A 16,435-nucleotide genomic window follows, 5' to 3' on the forward strand; every position below is an offset into this window, starting at 1 on the left:
TTAGTGAACTCCATGCTTACACGTCTATAACTGTTGAACGCAATTAATCATGCATAGCGTCGTTTTGTAGGTTATGTCAAGACCTTTCAAGGATGTATAGTATTGCCAGATACGAGCTCTGTAACGCTTTATACATAGCCGCGAAATTCAAAGGCAAAAAGACAACCTAATATATCTTGTTTGAAGTAATTACGTTGATTGAAGCGAGTTTATGCCGTAGAATATAAATTAACAAGAAACCAAATATGATTCATTTGCAACCAAATATGATTCATTTGCAACATTATATAATATACACTCAATCCTTTTTTACGCGATTTTTGGTTCTGCCACTCGCGTAAAAAAAATCGCGTAAAAATGGTTAGTTTTCCAATATTAACTAACGAATTGGTTCCGAATATAAAAAATATCGCGTATAACAAAATATACGCTCAAAAAAATATTCAAAAACATTACAATAAGGTTCAAATTTCAGACTTATGATTTATTCATTCATAACAACATAAAAAATACAAAACAAAAACCATATATAAAAGAGAAGAAAATAGAAAATAGGTAGATTTATTGCAAAAACCGTTGAATGCTGTTTAATCACTGTCATTATCCGTAGTGGAAATTATTCTTAGCCACTTATTTTGATGGCCGGCACTGATATCACTAGAATTTGTATCAGAATCAATAGTAAGAACTATGGATCGATGTTCTGATTGACTTAGCATCTCCGACTGAGTTTGCACCATAAATTCAGTTAATTTTGTTGAATGCTTCTCTTTGGGCCCAATAAATTCCGATGTAGTTCTTTATATCTTAACATGCAGAGACTCAATTCTTTTTGAAAAATTCTGCTGCAAGTTTAAGACCAAGCAAAAAACGAAAAAAAGCAATCGCGTTAAAGTGAGTAATTCGCGTAAAAAAAGGAATTTGCGCTGAAAAAATAACCGCGTTAAAGTGAAATAGCGTAAAAAGAGATCGCGCAAAAAAGGACTGAGTGTACATTTTTTCCAACAACTAAAATACTTCACCGGCTGTGGGCCTCACAAATACAGAAGTATTAAATGAACCTGAACTTTACCCATCGTAACTTATTTCGCTAAGGTACTTGGGTTGAGATTATAATGATAACCTCAAGCCTTTTAACCTTTCTACTCTTCTGTGACGTAAGAAATGATTAACAAATTTAATTAGATGCTGTTTTTTGTTTTAATTAACGTCTTATGCCAGTTTAAATTACGTTAGATCAATCTAAAATTTATTTCTGTAACTGAACATTTCGAAACTTAAGAAACTCATGTCTGTATTGATTCAGATACAAATTTTAGGCGAGCCCAGTTATTCATAAATTAGTCAAAGTTCAGAAATGTGTTTAACCTCGGTAACGTCGAATGCTCATATAAGAATGGAACAAGATGATGGCTTTAAGTATTTTTTACAAACTGTCAATAGTTATAAAAATGAGCGCATTCAATCAGCACTCCTTGAAAAACACTATTATCACGGATCAATCAAGTTCTATTCACGATCGGCAGCATTGACAAATATGCGCGTGTATTATGAGTAAAGTAAACGTCTATCTTGGCAAGTCATTGTCAAATTTAGAGTACATTAACTTCAGTGTCATTACAATATAAATAATAAAAACGTTTTACAACAGGAGTTACAAAAATATATGTACCTAATAATAATTTATCTTCGTAATGAGTTTTGTCATATACATACATATTAGCTCATACATATCGTATAGATTTGATGCAATACTTTTTGAAACGAGAATCGTCAGCGTACGTGGTCCATTTGAGGAAAACTCGCTGAGCAACGGTAAAACTATCGCCAACCGGTTCCGATGGGTATACTTTAACGCTGATACTGAATGGGTTTTCAATCTCCTGACTAACGGTACGTTTAAATGCTTCCTCATTAAATTTTTGATTAAACTCGAGACTTTTTTGCATCATTTGGAGAAATAGCGCCCAACGTGGCCGATAGTAATCAATAACAACACCGGACCACTGTTTCGTTGCATAATCTAAAATTTGGCCGTTAGGCCCCCATGCAGTTATTTGATTCCGTGCATTCATTTCGTAAAGCTGTTTCTCCACCGGCGTTCGTCCCAAATTCTTTGCTGCTTCTAACCATCGACTTAATGAGAAGTCCATATTAGTGGCTAATATTGTTTCGAGATCATTTAAAGCCTCCAGCATTTTATCTGCTATAAAAACGTACTTCTCCATATTCTTACTTGTGTAGGCAACCATTAAATTCACGTAGAGTTCGTCGAAGGTTATTTGTAAAAATTGTCTAGTAATGTCAACAAGATCATGAGAGACAAACGGTAGATTGTGTAAAGGAATGGTAGTATTTCCTATAACCGAAATCATTTGAGCCCAAGCAATATAAACATTCGAAGTGTTATACCAAACCCATGGACTGAGGTTTATGGAGGGTCTTCTTGCAATAGAATATTTTCCTCGAATTTTTAATAATCCTTTGTAGGAATAGACAGATTGACGGAGTAATTGCCAAGCACTATGCAGACGGGTTTCCCGAATACCGTAACGTACATCAGCATAATTTTCAAACCAATTATTTAAATCAAAGTCATCTTTCATCCAACCGCGCTCCAAAGCCAACTCGTACATGGCATAGTTTTGATTGATACCTTCCGCTGTAATACCGACACCTACCATCGACGTGTTTACCATATCTCTTGCTAAACGTATTTGCGTATTGACAATATCAACAGATCCATGCATTCCAAGGGTTCCACCGAAATTGTGCAACATACACCAAACAAATGGTTGACCATGGAACGAATGTGTACGCTCATATTGAGGAAATTGTTCACTTTGTAGGTCTAACACTAGCATTTTGCCAAGCGGCACTGCCAACAGAAAAGCTTTGATCAATTCATCTGTCCAAAAAATATTCTTCACAAACATCCATCCTTGTAAGAGCCAAATCGCCGAGTTGTCAACTAAACGCATGGACTCGTAAATATGAAATGCCGTGGCATTCATATATTCAGCATTTGCGAACCTCGGCTGAATTTCATTGAATGGATCACAAAAGTATATATTATCACTGCCGTAATTTTCAATGGTCTTGTTAAGAAATTTGAGTGCAATTTGATTAAATAGCGGGTCGCTAGGATCGAGGAAAAGACCACAGCAGTATTTATCTGGAAAGTGGTTCCAACGTTCGACAGGTGTAAAAGTTTTGTTCGGAAAAATTCGTGTCATGGCGACAGGTATATGTCCTGCAAAGCCCGGCAAAGCTACACGCATACCAAGATCACGTTCTGCTTTCAAAATTCGCTGTTGCAGTATTTTTTGCATACGTCTATATGAATGTGGTATCGGTCCGCCCCAGCCGCGAATGTTTCCCATGCGCTGCCTGTAATTAATATAAGAGTTGATATGTGCAAAGTTAGGAAAGAAATATTTTGTATGATTTATTTTATTGTTGTTCATCTTTTCTCTTAAGACCTTTCTTGAAACTATTGATAGATTTATCAGCCAAACAGATCAATGAAAATCCGATAAACCCTATTACGGGTTTCAACTAAACTGATTTTAGCTGAAATTTTTAAAATCGATATTAAAGATAGCTATGTCAAGCTTTATTATTATTAGTTGAAGAGTTATCCCAAATTTATTAACTTTAAACAATATAGCTTTAGAAGTTTGGTCGAAACGTCTTAGATGCTTATTCAGCTTGTCTGTAAATTTGTTCTGGGTACCTTCCACATACAATATTTCTAGGTTCAAAAATAAAAATCGCATGCGATACTGCGAATTCGGAATCCAAAAGAAGGTTTTATGAATAACATACTTACCACGCTTGAAAAGCTGCGCCTGCAAAATGCTCATCTATTTCATCTTTCGTCAGGCCCATTTCAACATAGATTTCGTGCCAAATGTACTCTTGAATAGGTGCCAACGTTAAGGTTACACCCATCATTGCCATCCAATCGATGTGGCGGCGCCAATTGGGAAAAGTCCACCATGCAAAACTGTAGCTCCATGTACAAACATTTTGGTAATAAATGAAATTGCTGGCAGATTTAGAGAAAATCGTGGCATTTGGTAGCTGAATCGGCAATTGCAACTCAACTTTAGTGTGGGTCCAGTCAATGTGCTTATGTAAGTAATACTTGAGGTAATGATGAAAACCTTTCGCCACTGCAACCCCGTCTGATCCAACAATACTTAACGTGGATGCTTCTGTCTTCTTAATCTAAGATGAATACAAAATATAACAATAATTTGTAATACTTCTAAGTAAGTAAGAATATACTACAACTTACTTGAAAACTTCTGGATGGCATTGTCTTATCAACATGCACAACGAAACTTTTTGAGGCATCTTCGCCAATTGTGCGTATAACTAAATCTCGGACGGCGATTTCTTGTGTTTCTGTAGGTGTTTCAACATCACTTAGATCAATAACAGCAGAGCTTGAGCATTCTGGAAAATATGTTGCAAGAAGTTGAGTTACTAAATTATAAGAACAGCTTTTTTAGATCTAAAAATATTTCGTATATTTTTCCCTTATGTAATACATACTACACATATTGTAATCCCATACGGATACAATGGTTTATATTTAAAGTGTAATAATTGTCTTATCAGTAAGACACAAAAAAATTATTTTGATAATAAGAATTTTTCTCCTGCACTTGTTAAAGAATTGGATAATATAATATAAACTACATATTTGACTGGTTTGCAACAACTTTTTAGGTAACTTGCTTTTATAAAAAAATAAAGTATAAAAGAAGATACAACACAAAACTTTACATAAATATCTGATTCTGAAAGCCTTATCTTCACCAATATAATAATTTTCCACATCTTCTATATAAATAAAAATGAATCGTCAAAATGTATGTACGCTCATAACTCAATAACGCCTGGACCAATTTGGACAATTATTTTTCTTAAATGTTCGTTGAAGTTCAAAGATGGTTTTTGCGGCGAGAAAAATTCGAATAATTTCCGCAAAACCCCTAAAAACAGCCCTTTTCTTTTCCCCATACAAACGTTACAATAAAAATGAATGTTTGTTTGTTAGTAACATTAAGAGAACGGTTGAACCAAACTTGAAATTGAAAGGTTGTCTGTTGTGGATCGGGAAAGGTTTGGAAACAGAATACCTTATACTTTCTATGAGGAGAAGTCGGATAATTGGACAATTCCAAAAAGTAACATTTTCCATACACATTTTTTTCAATTTTTGTTTGTTTTGTTTTTCAATACTTTGATTTGTAAATTATTTGAATTGTTCAATTGCGGTCGCTTTCTTTTTTATTCCGGCTATCCAGAGGAAAAATTATTTAAAATTATTCAGTGAAAACTTTATGTGTGTTTCACACAATGTGATCAATTGCATATTGAAATTTGTTATTAAGCCACGAAGAGGTTGCGCTAATATTGGTCGGCGTTCTTTTTGCCATCAACGTATGGCAGCCCAAGAAAAGGCAAGAAGTACTCCCAAAATGCGATTGCATACGTGCGGAATTATGGATCGTGGTTAATCAGCTAGCGATCGTAACGAAATCACAGCACGACTTATTAAACAATAGCTGCGATGTTTGATGGTCTTTATCTTGAAGCAACCTATGGTATGTATATATGGTGCTGTTAGATGCTGAATGTATTCTGTTGAGTAGCAAAAAAGATGTTTGCCGCACGCACACATTTTTCTTTGGATGCGGATGGTGATTACATCAGATCAAGCTGATGAAATCATTTCAGCGGAAATTCCTGATTCAGAGATAGATCCAGAAATATACGAAGTGGTGAAAACCAATATGGTTCATGGACCTTGCGAACCTTACAATCCCACTTTGGTTTGTATGTTTGACAATAACTGCACGAAACACTACTCATGTGCTTTTCTTTCGGAAACGGAAATGTGAAATGACTGTGGAAAAAATATCCTTTTCACAGAAGAATTGAAACTGGGGACAAGCGTACCAGCAGGATGGTTTAAAAATCGATTTTTATACCATGAACAGGGTATATTAAGTTTGCCACGAAGTTTGTAACATCCAGAAGGAAGCGTCGGAGACCCTATAAAGTATATATGTACATATATATGTAAATGATCAGTATGTTGAGCTGAGTCGATTTAGCTATGTCCGTCTGTATGTATATATACGAACTAGTCCCTCAGTTTTTAAGATATCGTTTTGAAACTTTGCAAACGTAATTTTCTCTTCAAGAAGCTGCTCATTGGTCGGAATTGCCGGTATCGGACCACTATAACATACATATAGCTGTCATACAAACTGAACGATCGGAATCAAATCCTTGTATGGAAAACTTTCACATTTGACAATGTATCTTCACAAAAGTTGGCACAGGTTATTTTCTAAGATAATAATGTAATATATGAACAAATTGTGCAGATTGGCTTACTATAGCATATATGTAGCTCCTTACAAACTGAACGATCGGAATCTAGTGCTGGTATGGAAAACTTTTGCATTTGACAAGATATATTCACGAAATGTGGTATAGATTATTTTCTAAGGCAACAATGTATAATGATCGGTTAACTATAGCATATAGCTGCCATATAAACTGAATGGTCGGAATCAAATGATGGCATGGGAAACTTCCTCATTTGAAGATATGTCTTCATGAAATTTAATATGAGTTATTGTTCATAGAAACAATGTAATATCGGAAGAAATTGTTCAGATCAGCTCACTATAGCATATAGCTGCCATACAAACTGAACGATCGGAATCAAGTCCTTGTATGGAAAACTTTCATATTTGATGTGGTATCTTCACGAAATTTGACATGGATTAAGATACATAATAAAATAATAGGATAAAGGTAATAAAATAATCATCGAAAAAATTGTTCAGATCGGATTACTATAGCATATAGCTTCCATACAAACTGAACAATCAGAGTCAAATGCTTTCATTGGAGACTTTTTCAGTTAACGACTGGTTAACACTGACTGTTTACGTCTTTAGATGTACTTAAACACGTAGGTACTAAAAGAAATGCACCTGTCAAGGGTATATTAGCTTCGGTGCAGCCGAAGTTAATGCTTTTTCTTGTTTTGTTTTTCTCTTGCTACGTCCTCGGTACAAATTTCTCGTACTCGCAAATGTATGTCAATTTATCTGATGATTTGAATACTGATTTAAAGAAATGGGAGTCTGCTCCACTTACTGATTACTTGAGAGAAGTACTTAACATTGAAACGAAAAGTTGTAGAAATGTACCAACTACAAGAATGGTACTACTATGATTGGTGTAGTTTTCATTAGAAACATTGAAAATGTGAAATTATTTATTTTTTAGTTGCAATAAATACATATTAGTTACATAGATATATTAACTCACTCAAGGCTTAAACATCGCTGGCTCTAAACCGTTTTTGGATACATAGTACCAAAAATTTTTTTTTTTTTTAATTTTCACATAAATTTTGAGGTTATGTGAAAAAGTTATAGATATTTTCATTACCTACAACATTGTCATATAACTTTTTATTTATTGGACTCGTAGTTTTACCGGAAGTTGTGATAAACTTTTTTTAACTCTTAAAAGTTCAACCACACACATCCTCTTTCTTTTCCCGATTTCAAATCGCCCGTAAATTATTTTTCCCTTAATGCTGGTTATTTTATCCTTCGTTTCCAGTGGGAATCATCCTACTTTGAATTTTTTTGAATGGTGGTTGAAACCCATTTCAGGGCTGTCGATTGGTCTCAGATGTATAATGATCTATTGTTACAAGACGGCACAGAAACTTTTTACGAATTTTCGCGATATTTTCTGGGTCTACGGCCTCTTGTGATCTTAATGAAACGGGGTGTATCATTTGTGCTGGTATAGTTACGACGAATTTCGGGAAATCAGTTCTTGATCGTTAAAAATATGCGGGTCCAAAACACTTATCCACTTGCTATACATTAACAGTTTTTATTTCAATCAGTAAACAATGTTTGCCATTTTAACAAATATGTATAACAGAGGTATATCGGTTTGAGGTCAATAACATAAATAAAAAAAATTGGGTGTATTCTTCGTAAAGTTAGTACTCTAAGACAATTCTAAATTTCGTTCGGATATCTCAAAAACTGTCAAATTTTTATAATCCCTAAAAAAACTCTCCTTAAAAATCGCTGGCTTTTAGGCAAAGTTGTTCAGAATAATCTGTAGAACAATTCCCGCATACACTCTGGTGTAAGCAGCCCACAAGCATCTCATCTCTATCTTAAAACCAACAGCAAAAATACGTATTAAAATAACTTGGCGCAACAAAAGTTATTTTCGGCAGAAATTTTTATTTGAGACAACTATAAAACAAACTGAATTAATTAGGATATAGCTTAGAGAGAAGTATCTGGTCCTGTCAATTGCAGACAATCAAAATGTTTTTAAACTGCATTTATTCTTTAAGTTTTTTTCTTTTGAACATTTTGCAATTAGTAATTCTTTGTTATCATTTGGTATAACGGTTTATATATATGTATCCACTTTTGTTTATAAAGCTATTGATATGTTTGCTCTCCTAATGTTATTTTTTATTTGTTTAATTTAAGTTACATACATATATACTTTAAACACAATTTTTAGTATTTACTTACTGCCAAAGAAGAGAAGTGCAATTGTTATAATAAGAATTATGATCAACCTCATCGTTCAGAATTAAAATAACAACTGAAGATGTGCGAGAAGAGTATTTAGATCTGACACGAGTATATAAATCTCAATGAGCAAATGTTGATTGTATTCAAGTTTAATCATTTATATATATATTTGTATTTTGCTCACATATACTATATAACATAATTTACAGTATTCACGTGCAAGGTCGCATTTAAGCGAGGAGATATAAATCTCCAAACAAAAAAACAAATGGGATGTAAGATAGAAAAATAAATATTCCTTCATTCCTTATTTCAAAATACTTATGTATAAGAAAAGGACAATTCCGGCATCACTCTTCTTAATTAAAACCATCAGCCTTTCAGTGGCTTAATTTTTCGGCCATCACCGACACGTTCGTTACAAATTGTACCTCTTTAAAATATTTAGAAAAAGACGTAAGCTATTGAAGAAGATAGTATCGATCCAACACTTCACAGAACGCGGACTCGGAGTTTGGTTTAAAGATGGATTCGAGGATAAGTTAGTTCAAATAACTGTAAGCAGATTTCTTTAGAGAATCCGAAAAATGAGTTTTCAATAAAAAAGTTGTATGATTTAACAGTCGTTAGATTACCTCTAATGACAACCGGGGTATATTTGTCGATATTTTTATACTCTTGAAACCTGTTGCTACAAAGTATTATAGTTTTGTTCACCTAACGGTTGTACGTATCACCTAAAGCTAAGCGACATAGATATAGAGCTGTATATGTATATGCAATCTTTAACTTGAGTAATAATTGAGATATCTCGATGAAACTTCAGGGACCGAATTTGGTTGAAATCGGTCAAGCAAGTCCTGAGATATCAGAAACAGAGGCAAAACAGAGGCATATGTTTTTTCACCGGCTCATATAAAGCCCTTTTATACCATCTTGATTTATTACGCTTTTAGTAGTTTTTAACAATACCGTTATATAAAGGGTGAGCGGGGTTATTATCCGATTTAGCACTCTGTAGTAACATGTTGCAAAAGTATAAAAATTACTGATCGTGAATACAGGGTTTGTCCGGAAAGTAATAGGTTTGATTTTCTTCCGCCGCTACTGTACTTCGGAGCGTGTGCCAACCGACTGAAGTCGGTAGGAATAGCTAACGAAGGAGCGGCTGGTCAGTTGTCTCTGAGCACCTGGAGAGTCAGGGCTGACGTTTTCGCGCGACGTGTTTCTGTGAGTGTTGCATGCCGAAAATGTAGCGTTCGTTAGAGCAGAGGTGAAACTCGGTAAATGTGCGACAGAGACGTTTGATATGATCAAGCAGGCTTACCCAGATGTTGTTTTAGCAAGAAGTGGTATGTTTCGGTGGGACCAGGCCTTTTTGGAGGAAAAGGTCGCTGATGAAGACCGTAAGAATGAGCAAATCCAAAGTGATAACGATGCTCATTGTCTTTTTTGATATCAAAGTCATCGTCCACCATGAATTTGTTGTCTTCAATGCTTGGAAATCGCGCTGGCAACGCTGCATCGAACTTTGAAAGTTGTTAAAGAATTGTAACGATTGGTTCAATAATTTTGTTTTTAAATCGACTCAGTCCTACTATTACTTTCCGGACAAACTCTGTATTAGAAATGGCCGAAACGACACTTCGAAATCATATGAAAAACTCTTTAGTTGTTGGATAAAATTTATTTTATTTGATATCTTCACGAAATTTTGCATAGATTTTTTTTCAAGGTAATGGTATATACCTTAACATATAGCTTATGATCTATTGGCTAATCAAAATCCAGACAAATACATATCTTTTTTATAATAAGTAATTTGACTTGAAGGTTGTTTATATCAAACAGCCTGACTGAGGATGTAAAACGTTAGCCGGTTACCGGATATTACCATAGAATGTCAGCTCGTAGTTGACCCGTCAGGCAATATTGAGCACGAAATATTTTATATATACAAACATCGTCCCAGTTACATGTTTCAGGATATCACCCGAACATAGGTGTGCTACTTCGTGGTGATAACCGTTTTGTACTTTAACGCACAACACAGTCTTTGCAATAAATGACGAAACGCCCAACATATTTAAAATTAATAATCCTACCTTTCAGCCGAAGCAGCTGTTTTAGCAAACGAGCGCGACACCTTACGCCAGATCCATCGCTATCATTTCCATATATAGGACTTCAATTTCAATATTCATCAACTAGTAGAGGTGGACGACCCCTCCAATCCAAATACGTATTACCCAAAGGACATAAACACGTTGATGCCAAATCTGTATGCTCGACGGCAGTAAATTATTTCACCAAGGTTCTCACCCAGTATTGAAGACACTTGCCAATGGCCGACATGGGTTCCTTAAAGTCCTCAAACATCCGTACTATTTCGAGGTTAAAATTCAAAGTGAAGAATAATTAAACATAGGCGTTGGCATTGTGGTGTCCTCTCATAAGCTGTTGATTCCACGATATTGACGTTGGGCACTGGAATCGATGGCATGTTGTTCTTGTTGTAACGGTGTTGTTCCTGTTGTGTGGTAAGATTCAGCTTGGTTGTCATCATAACGGTGGGCCCAGGAGACGTGCTGTTTCAAAGGGGTCGGCCAATAGGGAGAGGAGTGAAAAATGAGTGGGATTTGCTATTCATGCAGGGACCCTTTGCATGCTGGACACATATTTGGTACATCGGGATCGATTCTGGATAAGACCAACGCCGGTTCGTTGTACATACAGAGGCAGGTTAAACTACTACTCCTCCTAGCATAAACTGCTTAGAGAGAACTTCGTTATATTACTGCCCTCGCTGTATAAGTGTTCGACCGGAGTGCACTTTAGCAGTTATCGCTGTCGTATAGGGAGTGAAGGAACACAGACTGTCGAATGTTACACCTAAAATCTTAAGACTACTAGTCGGAATTTTAACGTCAGCGACTCTAATGTTAAGGATCAGTCTTCACTCTTTCGCCCAGTTCATGAATATGGTCGTTGTGGATTTAGTGGAGGAGCGTTAGGCTCCTTGCAGAAAAGAAGAGAGAAAGATCAGATAGATAGCCGTTTACATGGAACGGAGTATTATACGTTTCATGCTACCCATTATGCCAACGGCCTTGATAGTCTTCACACGCCAAACAATGGAAACATGAACATGCATTTGGTTCATTGGTTTTGGAGTTTATAAGTTGTAGGCATCATTAAAAATAAATACAATTTTTCATTTTAAATTACATTTTTTATTATTTTTTTCTTAAATACATTCAGTGATATTCATATACATACATACATTGTTTTTGCAAATGTATTTCTTTCGGCAATAAAAATACATCCGTAACAAATTTATGATAAATTTTAATGTATTTTATGAGTACTTTGGCATTTTTGCTACTACAGCTAATAAAACACAGCTTTTAAATATATGTATATAGATGCACCGTTTGTAATGAATGAAAACAATATGGAAAAAATAACAATTTAAGTACAAATTTTTCAAGTTTTTGAAAAATAAAAAATATAACAAAATCTGGCTTAAGTACATAATAAAAATTTTAAACACTATAAATAGATACCTAAGATAAAAAATCAATTGAACAATTGCATCAATACGATAACATTAGTTTAGTGTTGAAAAAATTATTAAAACAAGTTACCCATTCAATTACTCTTTATATGTATGCAGATTAATAAAAAATGTACATCCAGTATACCTTTATTTCTGCTCTGTATGTGATAAATACAGACACTCGGTGTCGTCATACATATGTATATGTATATTAAAAATCTCTAAACGAATTCCAAATCAACTTTAGGTTTCTTATAACTATGTATATTGTTGTACTAAATGCTGGTACACTGTACTGCAATATGAAAATATTTAGATTATATACATTGACATGTTCATGGATTATACATATATGCATGTATACGCACATAAAAGCAAGAAAGTTCCAAAGAGGACAATTCACGCTGCATTTCGCCGGTTGAAAGAATAAATAAGAAACCATTGGTAATGCAAAATTTGGCTACATTACTTTTGTTGTTCTTATAAATGCTCAAATATCTTGTCTACAAACGAATTTTTGAAACAAATGAGACAGCAACGCATTCAATAAGCTTTGATTTTTTCTATTTAAATAATAATTAATTTTTTTTATATCGCCCAATCGTAATAATTTAGTTCATAAGTTTAGTACATTTATGAACCGAAAAATTTCCTTAAAAATGCACAAAATTTCGAAATACAAGTGTAAAATTTTTAAACAAGGCGAACAATGAAATGTGAATTATTTAATTGTACATACTTATTAACACAACAAATCCAGAACGTACCTTTTTTAAATCACGAAACGTGTTCTCGCAATATTAAAGCGCTATTTAAAGTGAAAGACATTAAAAATGTAATAATTTAAAATGCTTTGTTAATTGATCATTTACCTGAGAAAGTACCAATTTTTCCTATTCACTAATAGAGTAAGCTTTTCGCACACATTTACTATGCCGGGTTATTCTGCTTTCTTCATTGCCTGGTTCCGCATCAAAATCTGCACCGTGAGTTGATGATTTAATAAGTGCACAAGTCTTTATAAAATCTATAGTCGAGTAACCAAGCGTAGATTCTTCTTTATTTTCCAATTGCTCAACACTACCACTATTTTGTTTCGTTGTATTTGTCACGTTTGTAATCGTTGCTGTCGTAATGGCCATTGGATTAGTCGTTGAAGTTACACTAGTGTGTGTTGAATCAGTAAGTGATTCTGTTTTTGAAGCCAATTTTATACTTCCATCAGCGCCATCAACGGCAGTTAAGGAAAGACCACTTCCAACTTGTAGTTTGGGGGAACATTGTGTGGGACTTCGAGGTTGGTCTAAATCAAGAACAATATAATTGACTGCATTTGTTCCTGCTGATTTCGTTTGCTTTAATTGAGGATCACAGGGAATATCTATTCCACTATGACTCCTTCCGGGCGTTGAAGACGACAAATTTTGCTTTGGTAGGATTAACTTCAGCTCTTCACTATTTAGATTTTCATAACAGCGTTCTTGATCTCGTATCAGATTCCGCATTCCTGCTATGCCACCAAAACCAAAATTATTGGCAGCAAGTGAACAGCTATCAACGTTGGCATACATGTGTAATGCATCTGATGGTGGTGTAAGCATAGGCGCAAATTCATCTGGTGGAATATCTAGAGAAGAGTGCTTCACCAAATTTTTTCGAACTAAAGTATTAAATACACCATTGGACGCGTTTGATAAATTATTGTTATGTTCTACGTGCGACCGCAAGGGGTATTCCGAGTACACATTGCTATTGGGAACTGGCATAGATGTATTCGGGGTATTCACATACATTCCGAGACCAGGAGGAAAACGTGGACTTTGAATATGAACTACTTCGCTTGTGGCAAATGATAAACTTGGAACTGAATCTGGCGAGTCCAAACTTAGTGGACTACTACTGAATGAATCCCGAAGCACTCGAGAACGCTGTAAAATCGACACTGCAGCCCCTGAACTTACTAACGGTGCAGGTTCTAAATAGTTATTTGCACTTTGAACAGTTTCTGGTCTACCCACTGTATGTGATGGATGATCACGCTCCCGCTCGCTAAATGTAAATGCATCGTCTGTCACAAGTGAAACTGCATTTATATAAGTTTGAAATATATGATACAATTGCTCCGCTCGTTGACAACGAAAAGTATAAATGCCAGGGCCTGTGATACAACGACGCCCAGCTTCAAATGAGAATACATCGCCATTAAGCCCATATCTGCGTAGATGTTGCAAAGCCCATACAACACGTTGATTAGACCCCGTACGAAATATAAGCTCCCTTGGTGTTAATTCCAGATATCCTGTGCGTCCTTGATCTGCCACTTCGGAGTGAAGTCTCACAGCACGAAAAACGTTTTCGCTTTTTAAATCGCCTAATTTTTTTGTACTGTTGATGCATCCCATTAGACACGCAAAAACGGCTTCGGAATACTAAAGCAAAACATTATTAAAAAAATTAGTCCGGTTCATAACCATGAGATGTCAAATGCAATGTTTCTACGACAAGTCGTACGTCAGTGTTCACACAAGGGTACAAATCGTTTGACTTATTAATACAATCCTCTATGGCTTATCCCCAACTTATGCGTTAGATAAATATGCAGCAATTTTCCTCTGGGTGATATTGTAATAAAATATAAATATAATTTGTAAAAATTGAAGAAACAAAATTAGCGTAATACATATTACGTCAATTCACGCACAAGGGTACAAGTCGTTTGAGTTATTAATAAAATCCTGTAAGGCTTAAACCCTACTATATATATAGTAAATGAGCAATTTGTTTATGAATGTTTAGCAATTGATTTCTAGATATATGTCATGTCATTCATTGCTAGCAATGTACTGTCATTTTGACGGTTTGACATACCGATTTTCATTTCCACACAAATTTTGAAGAGGTGACAAGTACATCATCGCATGATGACAGCAAAAATTTTATGCTATCGCCCCAAGTTTTTGTTATGTTCCGTAAACTGCATTTTAGAAAAAAACCAAAACATAAATTTTAACAAAACACGGAAAAAATTAATTATTAAATTTAGCAATGATATTCACATATTATATTAAATTAATTAATTAATTGGTAAATAAAAATCATGCAATAATTAATTGAGTCTTATTTAATATATAAAATCTTTTTTCCCAAGGAATATATTTGCAGATAGAAGTACATTTCTACTTTCTTCATTTTTCACATAAATTCTGTCGTCTTCAGAAAAATTTTAAACGTTTTAAGAGCTGAAAGCATGTGCTATGCCGCTGCCGCAGTTAAGGTTGGAAAATTCGATTTTGACAGCGCGTAAAGATAATTTTTCTTAAAAATTACTTGACGCGCGATGTTTATTGCAACAAAGTATTATTAAAAAATAAATTAGTTTTTGTATTTTATTTGTACTAATTTTAGAGTTAAGGTGATCATTTGACGTAGAGTAGCCGCTTTTTTAAAGATCAGTCAGGTCGATTGGAAAAGACCTGTATTTTTATTTTGGAAAGGTCTGTCAATTTGGCACTCTTCCTCGATATTACTTCAGAAATGTTTTCTGTCGCTACGAATAATAACAATAATCTGAAATTTTTTTGTGCAATATTGGCAAACATTTCAGTAATTGGATGATATTTTACCACCCTCTGCATATTGTCGATAAAAGTATAGATTTTTCGGTGTGTGGTCTAATGTAATACATATATGTATAATGCTACATGCTACATGCAATAATTTTTAAATATTTAGCATCACCAAAGTAACCAAGGCTATAGCCTTGATAAACGGCAGCGTTAATCCTGATTAACTACGCACTTAATCAGATCCAAATTTGTAGGTGACAAAAGGCAGCTATGCGACTTTGAAACTCTTGTAAACAGCTGGTTGTCATATTTATAATATTTTCAATGAAAATGGATAGAAGATAAACATTGCGGTTGTTAGTCGACGAATTTTTGCAAAACCATTTTTTTTTACATAAACATATCAACACGAAATGCAACTACCTTTCTAAAATTTTGAGGATTAAATGAGAGTTAGCAACGGAGTTAGCCGTCCTCTGTGCGAGAAGGGCGGAGGACTTGCCAATGATGAAGGGCATGACAATGTGGTCATGCGGCCACATAAGCCGGCAGCTACCGGGAGCAAGGGAGCAGACAAGACTGCGACTCAACAAAGCGGGAGTATCGCAAAACAGGCATCGACTATGGCGGCCCCGGAGGTGGAAAGTATGCAAGTGGATGAGGTTGCGAATCAGCCCAGCGAGAGCAGG

The 16,435-nt window shown here is 34.9% G+C and overlaps 2 protein-coding genes across 8 annotated transcripts; both read right to left on the reverse strand.

Moving 5' to 3' along the window:
• Positions 1–1,181: 1,181 nt before the first annotated feature.
• Positions 1,182–8,717, reverse strand: LOC120768911 (alpha-N-acetylglucosaminidase). Its single transcript, XM_040095678.1, has 4 exons — positions 8,619–8,717; positions 4,304–4,464; positions 3,833–4,233; positions 1,182–3,390 (listed from the first exon to the last, which is right to left on the reverse strand). Exons 1-4 carry the CDS (start codon positions 8,668–8,670, stop codon positions 1,725–1,727), a joined length of 2,280 nt encoding a protein of 759 aa, XP_039951612.1. The 5' UTR covers positions 8,671–8,717; the 3' UTR covers positions 1,182–1,724.
• A 3,428-nt stretch (positions 8,718–12,145) lies between these two features.
• On the reverse strand, positions 12,146–14,794 carry LOC120768894. Of its 7 annotated transcripts, none has more exons than XR_005704802.1 (4): positions 13,053–14,794; positions 12,948–12,988; positions 12,549–12,832; positions 12,146–12,475 (listed from the first exon to the last, which is right to left on the reverse strand). XR_005704802.1 is itself a non-coding variant. In XM_040095647.1 (2 exons), exon 1 carries the CDS (start codon positions 14,580–14,582, stop codon positions 13,074–13,076), a length of 1,509 nt encoding a protein of 502 aa, XP_039951581.1. In that variant the 5' UTR covers positions 14,583–14,793; the 3' UTR covers positions 12,839–12,988; positions 13,053–13,073. The 7 variants fall into 7 exon arrangements, 1 of the variants encoding a protein (XP_039951581.1); XR_005704803.1 differs by having other exon boundaries at positions 12,549–12,584; positions 13,053–14,793; XR_005704798.1 differs by having other exon boundaries at positions 12,146–12,832.
• Between the last annotated feature and the right edge of the window lie 1,641 nt (positions 14,795–16,435).

The sequence above is a fragment of the Bactrocera tryoni genome, chromosome 2, assembly GCF_016617805.1.
Source record: "Bactrocera tryoni isolate S06 chromosome 2, CSIRO_BtryS06_freeze2, whole genome shotgun sequence".
NCBI lineage: Eukaryota > Metazoa > Arthropoda > Insecta > Diptera > Tephritidae > Bactrocera > Bactrocera tryoni.